The 7,353-nt window shown below is 51.8% G+C and overlaps 1 protein-coding gene across 1 annotated transcript; it reads left to right on the top strand.

Moving 5' to 3' along the window:
• Nucleotides 1-3,617: 3,617 nt before the first annotated feature.
• Nucleotides 3,618-7,146, top strand: MOB3A (MOB kinase activator 3A). Its single transcript, XM_010191031.1, has 3 exons — nt 3,618-4,177; nt 5,736-5,938; nt 7,117-7,146. The coding sequence occupies exons 1-3, from the start codon at nt 3,760-3,762 to the stop codon at nt 7,144-7,146; spliced, it is 651 nt and encodes a 216-aa protein (XP_010189333.1). The 5' UTR covers nt 3,618-3,759.
• The last annotated feature ends 207 nt before the right edge of the window (nt 7,147-7,353 follow it).

The raw sequence follows: 7,353 nt of genomic DNA, 5'->3' as shown, positions 1-7,353 counted from the left end.
TTATTTCCCCCCCTCCACCCCTTTTGAAAAAGGAAGCTCTTGTAGAGGTTGCAGAGACGGCCAAGCACGGCACAAGTTACCTGCCGAGGCCAGAAATGCAGGTAGGAGCTTGCTGACGTGCTGGCTTGCTGTTTTGTTGGGTTATTTTCCCTCTTCCTGGCTGTTGTTAAAGCCCTGCATGGCGTCAGCAGCGTGGGGAGCGCTGGGTGCTGCTCGGGGCAGTTGTGGGACTCCTGGAGAGGCTTTTGGGCCATTCTGCCTCTGCGGGGAGGGCAGGATCCATCGGGAATGCCCAGAAAGCCTGGGCACGGCTGTGGCAGGCACAAGGGGAGGCCATTTCCAGGTGTTGCAGAGGAGGAGGTGACTCTTTCCTTTCTTCACACCCACTCTGTAAACGTAACCACGAGATGGGGAAGCGACCACCTGGGCTTGCTGTACCCAAAGCCTGGTTTTAAAGTAAGGTAGGGGAAAGGGAGTGGCCGGGCGATACACACAACCCTGCCCTGAACTGCAGAAATCAGAGCTGAGAGAGCAGGGAGCGAGGGGAGAAATTGAGTTTTTGGAAAGGGAAGAGAGGGCCAGGCCTCGACACTCCTCACCGGGCAGGGAAGTGACCTCCTAAAGCAGCGTAATGCCGAGCTGCTCCTCTCGCGTCCTTGGGAATGGCGGGGAAGCGAGGGGTTACTTGTGCTCCAGACACCCTGGCACGGCGCAGGGCTCTGCAGCCGCCTGTGATCTCGGAGGGGAGGCCAAGGTCCTCGGCACCGCTGACGTGTGCCGGAATCTGCGCTGGCTGGAAAGGAGGAGGAAACAAAACGTACCGCGGGTTTGTTTGGGGAGAGATTTTGGTTTTTTTCTCATCCTTGAAGCTTGCAGATACCATCCAGGTGCTTTGTATGTCCCATATCCCTAATTGTTCCCGACCTTTCCTTTATCTTCTGTGCGAAGGCAGTGCAACTCCTGCCTGGGGAGGTAGGTGTTGTACGTGTGATATCATCTCCCAACAATGTCAGGGATGCTTTTGGTCTCTGTGCCTTTTTTTTTTTTCCTACAGCTAAGTGTTTCTTTTAGCTCGGTTGCAGTCAAAGGCCGTAATTAAATAGGCTGCATCTTCTTGAAGTCTCAGCTACTCATTTTGCTAATGCCTTCAGACAGAAGCTGAGTCGTCTGAGAGGTGATGGCTGCTGTGTCGAGCTCCCCAGGTCTCACGAGCGATGTCTCTGTAGGAAGAGGAAGTTGTTTGTGGGACAGGCACTGCCTCCGTACCAAATGAGCCATATTAAAAGCCTCTTCATGGTGCTCGGATGACAATTTCTTCAGGAAAATGGTCAGTGGTTGTTTCTTGATGTGCGTGGCTGAGCCCAGGGGATGTTTGGGGTTTTTTCCCTGCAGTTTTGCCATTCTGCTTCACCCCATCCTCTTCTCTGTCCTGGGCACTGCAGCCACAGCATCACCCCAGCTCCAGAAACACATCCTCATCCCACAGCAGGGACAGTGCCAATGTACTCACAGCGATCGGCCAAATCCTACAAAAAATGAGTAGGAACAGAGCTGTACCACGCCAAGGACGCTGCCCATCCTCCAGTGAGCTGCATGGAGGGCGATGCTCCTGCTTTACGGCTTCTTCGGTTTAAAGGACGTTTCTTTCTCCACCTCCAGTGTAAGGAAACAGTTGCATGCGAGTACTTCTCTGGGACTGATTTCCGGCTGGGAATAGCTGCAGCCTCAGCACCTGCTGCCCACATTGCTGGTGACTCGGAGGTTGGTCCTGCCTTGGCTCCAGCTGTACCACAGCACCGCGGGCGCAGTCCCCCGGCGCATCCGCTGTGCCGCAGGATGTGGTGAGGCTGTGACACAGCTCTCGGTAACCAAAGCTGCAGCCTCGTGCTCTGATGTCCCTCTGCGCCGCTCGTGGCTTCCTCTAACCTTGTCTGTGGTGCAGCCAAACACCTTAGAAGGACGCGTTTTCTGGGGGTTTCTTTTTTTGCCCCTCGCACAGTCATTTACGGGCTTGCAGCGGCTGTTTTAGCAGCAAAATCATGCGTGCAGTGACCTCACCCAGTGTGAATCTCACCAAACTGCACGAAAATGATATATTTTGGTTTCTCCCGACGCGTGTCATGGCCCACATTGCAGCAGGAGTTTGGAGATCTCTGCTCCTGCCATGAAGAGGTCACTGAGCCTGTTCCTGAAGAAAAGGCAGCGCTAGGAAACGCTGAGCCTGTTCTCAGTGGGATGAACTGAGGTGGTTTGGGGTTTCTTTCTTGCTGTAATTAAATAAGAAAACCAGAGGCCTTGGTTTAAATCTTTCTAATCTTTCTCCAGAGAAGAAACACTGATTAGCAGTGTGCGGCATCTGCCAGAGATGGGCTGAACTGTGGCAAAGGTGGTCTTGACCTTGAATTGGGGATTTTCTTGCCAACATTTGAGGATACTGTTTACCTATTTGAACAACACTACGGCTTAATATAAATCTTAAGTAGATTTCTGCTTGGTGAAAGGGGTTTGTTTGCTTTCTTGCTTATAAAATTGTGGAAACTCCTATTTGCCAGATTCAATAAGGGATCAGGTTTAGTTAATTTCTGTTACTTTATTTATTTCTCTGCCCAGCACATGTAAAAGAATATTTTTGGTACACACAGCTTTCTGCCTTGAGCTTTCATCAAAGAGCAGCCTGACACAAATTATACGAGGGATGGATGTGGGAACAAAGGAGGTATAATTAGCTGCAGATAAACAGAGCCGTGTTTCTCCTCGACATCTTTCCAGATCTTAACGTGTGTCTCACTCTCTTGGAGTTAATTCTTTTCCACAGACTGAAGAGGAAAGCGAGCTTTCCCTGGTCTTCCAGCCTTCAACTAGAAGTGAGCTCAGCTGAAGTGAAAAACATGTTTATGGTCTGTCTGCACCTGCAGAAGAGGCCATGGTTGCTCTCTGAGCTGCTGTTATTTCAGGATATTTCTCTTTCCGGGTGCCTGAGCTGCGACTTCTTCTTCTTCTACTTCTTCTTCTTCTTCTCATTCCCTTCCGCCCTTTCGTATCCTGTCTGTAGCCCTTCAGCAGCGTACACAGCTCCTGCTCACGCGGCTGCTTTGGAGCACGTCTGGCAACCGATCTGGACTTCATTGTGGGTTGTCATAACCTTTTCTTTCAAGTAGTTTTGTTTCCAAGGTGGGGGGGGGGGCTTTAGGTGAAAAATATGATCCAGGTGAAGCCAAATTGCAAGTTTTACCCTTCTTAATAATTAATTATTATAATTAATCTCCTGCAGAGGCTGCAGGGGGGATACACTGCTCCTCAATATCTTATTTGCCCCTTCCCATCGCATCTCTGCCCCCTGGGGCTGTGGGGCCGCTGCCCCCATCCCCACACTGAGCAAGGGTCCTTGCAGGGTCGACTTCCCTCAGCCCAGGGCACCTCTGACAGCCGAGCCGCTGTTCTGCTGTGATCTGAGCTGTGAGAGAAGGGGGATGGAAAAAAAAGCCGATGTTGGCTTCCCCCCCTTCTCAGATCTGGGGTGAGCGCCCAGATGGTATCCCAGATCTCTTCCTATGGGATTTAGGCAAGGTTTCCTGTTGAGAGAGCTGCTCCTAATCGCTGCCCTTCTGTGCTGCCTTGCAGATCAGGACCAGATGAGCGGAGGGAGGTTGCTGTGAAGATCAGAGTCGCCCCAGCCCTGCCCCAGGAAGTAGCCCAGCAGCGCTGCATCTCCGGCTGTCATCGCTACGGACCTGGAAAAGAAAGGAGAAGAGAAGAAAAATGTCCCATGCTTTAAAGCAAGTGTTCAATAAAGACAAAACCTTCCGGCCCAAGCGCAAGTTTGAGCCAGGGACTCAGCGGTTTGAGCTGCACAAGAAGGCTCAAGCCTCGCTCAACGCTGGCCTGGACTTGAAAGTTGCGGTCCAGCTGCCGCCAGGAGAGGAGCAGAACGACTGGGTGGCCGTGCACGTGGTGGACTTCTTCAACCGCATCAACCTGATCTACGGCACCATCAGTGACTATTGCACGGAGCAGTCCTGCCCCGTCATGTCGGGGGGGCCCAAGTATGAGTACCGGTGGCAGGATGAGCACAAGTACCGAAAACCCACGGCCCTGTCGGCTCCCCAGTACATGAACCTCCTGATGGACTGGATTGAGGTACAGATCAACAACGAGGACATCTTTCCCACTAATGTCGGTGAGTTCAGGTCCAGTAAGGTCTTTCATGCACCTGAGAAACTCCAGAGCTCTTCTGGAGCGCTAACACACCCAGAGCTGTCCCAGATCCCGTTTGGAGTCATGGATACCTCAAGGAAAGCCTGGGCAGTGAAAACAAGAGGCAGCTCTTAGGAAAGTCAGCCCCTGACGTGACTCCTGAGCAGCTCCCGCTGGACGTGGTCTCCTGACGCTGATTTCTAGCCTGTGTTCGACGCGCGTGCTCTGCGTCAGCCTGGTGATGGTGGCCACATTTCCCTAATTAACCTCTTTGTTATTACAGCCTGGCGTTAGCTGACTCTGCCCTTTCTGCCTCGGTGCTCCCTGGCATGCACTCGCTGTTTGTTGGAGTGGGGTGGGATGCTGACATGGGGAGGGAGGGGCAGCGTTTCATCTATCGCCAGGGTGATGGAAGTGAGAATTTGGCCTAAGCCACCGAAATCTGCATATCCAAAAGCAGCTTGTGCATGCTGGCTTTGGGACAAAGGTTGCTGGGGGTTTTGTTTATATTGTGTTGAATAAGGTGTGAGAATTCAGTATCTAAAGCCTTAGGTAAACAGGATTGATCCCATTCATTGCTCTCAGCTTCTGGGATGCAAAAGAGACAGCAGAGCTCCCTCCCTCCTGCCCCGGCGTTTGCCCCATGGACACTGATGGGACGCAGTCAGCCCCCATTTGGAACACGTCTGTGCCACACCAGCATGCACAGGGCTCCTCCACTTCTGCCAAAATGCTGCCTAATCCTGGTGTTGAGCGGGCAGAGGGGAGGAGCAGGGCCATAAAGAGCTCTGGGGAGTATAAGCAGGGTGTTTGTTCTCTTCTGGGAGGCGAGATAAGTTTCCGACAGCAGGAGGGTTGTGGTTTGTCTCTTTTTTTAATTGTTGTTTTCAGCTCAGCTTTTACCAGATTTCTCACCCTTAACGCTGACTGAAATGCTGCGGTTCACGCAGGGCACCAAAAGGGTTTCACTAATCCTTGCTGCAGAAGTGACCCTTGTGAACTTTAAACCGTAATATTCTACTGAGACGGCTGGTTGGCCGCACCGCTCCGCTGCAGGGCCCCGGCTAAACAAATCCCAAAGAGCTGAAGCCTTTAAAGAGGACCTTAACGTCCTTAATTTTTAACCAAAGAGCTAAAGACACATCAAAGTAAGATACAACTGTGGGGAGTTAACAGCAGTGAGTCTTTGTTTTGGGAAGCTGCTTGGTTGTAGCTAGACTTTTGCACTGTTTATATAAACGTACCAAATAGGGTTAGAAGAAAACTCTCTCAGACCGAAGCAGCTGGTGGGAATCTCTGAGACTGGTCCCTTGTTTTCAGTCGCTATCAGCGATTGATGGCACGCAGCACTCTGCCACTTGAGAAATCTGTGCCTTGAAAAATCTGACCCAAGCAGAAAGGAAAAAGGAGAGGGGAGCTGGAAATGACCAGGGGCAGAAGCCCTTTTGTCCCAACCGATCCATTTTATCCATTTGTTTTAGTCCCAAGGAACCAGCTTTAACCTGGCTGAAGGTTTCTCATGGTCGTGTCTTCCCTCCCAGGTACTCCCTTCCCCAAAAACTTCCTCCCGGTGGTGAAGAAGATCCTCTCCAGGCTTTTCCGGGTCTTTGTCCACGTCTACATCCACCATTTCGACAGGATCACCCAGATGGGCTCGGAAGCCCACGTCAACACCTGCTACAAGCACTTTTACTACTTCGTGAAAGAGTTCAATCTCATAGACACCAAGGAGCTGGAACCACTGGTGAGTGTCTGGGTGGGCTGCGGACGGTGCAGGAGGGGTGGGCTGGGGGTGGAGGTGTTGCAGAGGTCTCGGGTACCTCCCCAAAACTGGTTGTCTGGCGTGGCTTAACCCCAGCCAGCAACTACGCCCCACGCAGCCGCTCATTCACCCCGCAGTGTGGGAAAGAGAGTCAGAAGAGTAAAAGTGAGAAAACTCGTGGATTGTGACAGAGACAGTTCAATAAGTGAGGCAGAAGCCATGCATGCAAGCAAAGCGAAACAAGGAATTAATTCACTGTTGAATGAGCCTGTTCAGCCTTCCCCAGCGCAGCAGGGCTCCATCACACGGTTACTGGGGAGGACAAATGCCATCACTCCAAACGTCCCCCCTTCCTCCTTCTCCCAGTTTTATGTACTGAGCATGACATCCTCTGGTATGGAGTATCGCTGGGGTCAGCTGTCCAGCGCTGTCCCCTCCCAGCTTCTCGTGCACCCCCAGCCCGCTCACTGCTGCGGCGGGGTCCTGGTTTTGCTGGGAAAGCGGCATTTCTGCAAAAACTTCAGTACTTGATTGAATGGAAAACAGAGCTGATAAGACCCTTTGTTTTTGTTTTCGGCCGGCTCTGGTATGCAGATTGTTATTGTGATCAAGGTCTTTGGCAGTTTTCAGTTAACCAGGTGCAGAAGATGGGGGGAGCGAAAGCCAGGAGCTTTCAGAGCAGCTGACCGTGCTGGCCAGCAGGAATTATTCCATACCACAGACATCTCACTGCAAACTGGGGAGTTTTCTGGGGGCGCCCTCTCTTTGCTCAGTGGTCACCATCCCTGGAGGGCTTTGCCAGTCGCTCCATTCCTGAGGCCTCCGGCTCCCCTGCTTTGGCTGGAGCTGTTGGTTTGTGGTGTTACGTACCACGTTCACAAGGGGGATGGAGGATGTCACCCGGACCTCTGAGGTGGTGCTGGTGTTGCTAATTCCATAAGCAGCAGCACAGGCCTGCAGAGCCTTTGGGCAGTGGGAGGGTGCCTGGGTACGGGAGTGGTGGGGGAACACAGAACTGCCCAAACCAGAGCTCTTGGTGTCACCGCATGCCCAAGAAGGATATTTACCACTAAACAAAGGTGAGGTTTCTTCATCCACACCCTCACCTGGCAATCTGCATCTCCCTTCACGGTCCCTTGTCTTGTCTGTCCCTTTGGCAGAAGGAAATGACCTCCCGGATGTGCCACTGAGATGGTTCCTGCTCCCACCTCGGCGTCTCCTCTGAGGACTCCGAGTCCCGCTCCTGCATTGCAGACGTGATTCAAGGGGACAACAGAGACGTTTTGTTAAAGAAATCTATATATTTTTAATGAGTTTCAATGTAAAACTGTGATATTGCAGGAATATTTTTTTAAAGATGCTCTAGATAAACTAGGTTTTTTTATAGTAATTTCTAT

This window comes from Mesitornis unicolor, unplaced genomic scaffold, assembly GCF_000695765.1.
Source record: "Mesitornis unicolor isolate BGI_N332 unplaced genomic scaffold, ASM69576v1 scaffold30528, whole genome shotgun sequence".
NCBI classification, from domain to species: domain Eukaryota; kingdom Metazoa; phylum Chordata; class Aves; order Mesitornithiformes; family Mesitornithidae; genus Mesitornis; species Mesitornis unicolor.
This window is presented reverse-complemented; position numbering and strand designations above follow the sequence as displayed.

What these genes read in the sequence shown, in the direction of transcription:
- MOB3A (XM_010191031.1), top strand. Translation starts at nt 3,760, where the DNA reads ATGTCCCATGCTTTAAAGCAAGTGTTCAATAAAGACAAAACCTTCCGG. An exon ending in CATCTTTCCCACTAATGTCG is followed by an intron (nt 4,178 to 5,735) that starts GTGAGTTCAGGT and finishes CTTCCCTCCCAG; the next exon opens with GTACTCCCTTCCCCAAAAAC. An exon ending in CCAAGGAGCTGGAACCACTG is followed by an intron (nt 5,939 to 7,116) that starts GTGAGTGTCTGG and finishes TCCCTTTGGCAG; the next exon opens with AAGGAAATGACCTCCCGGAT.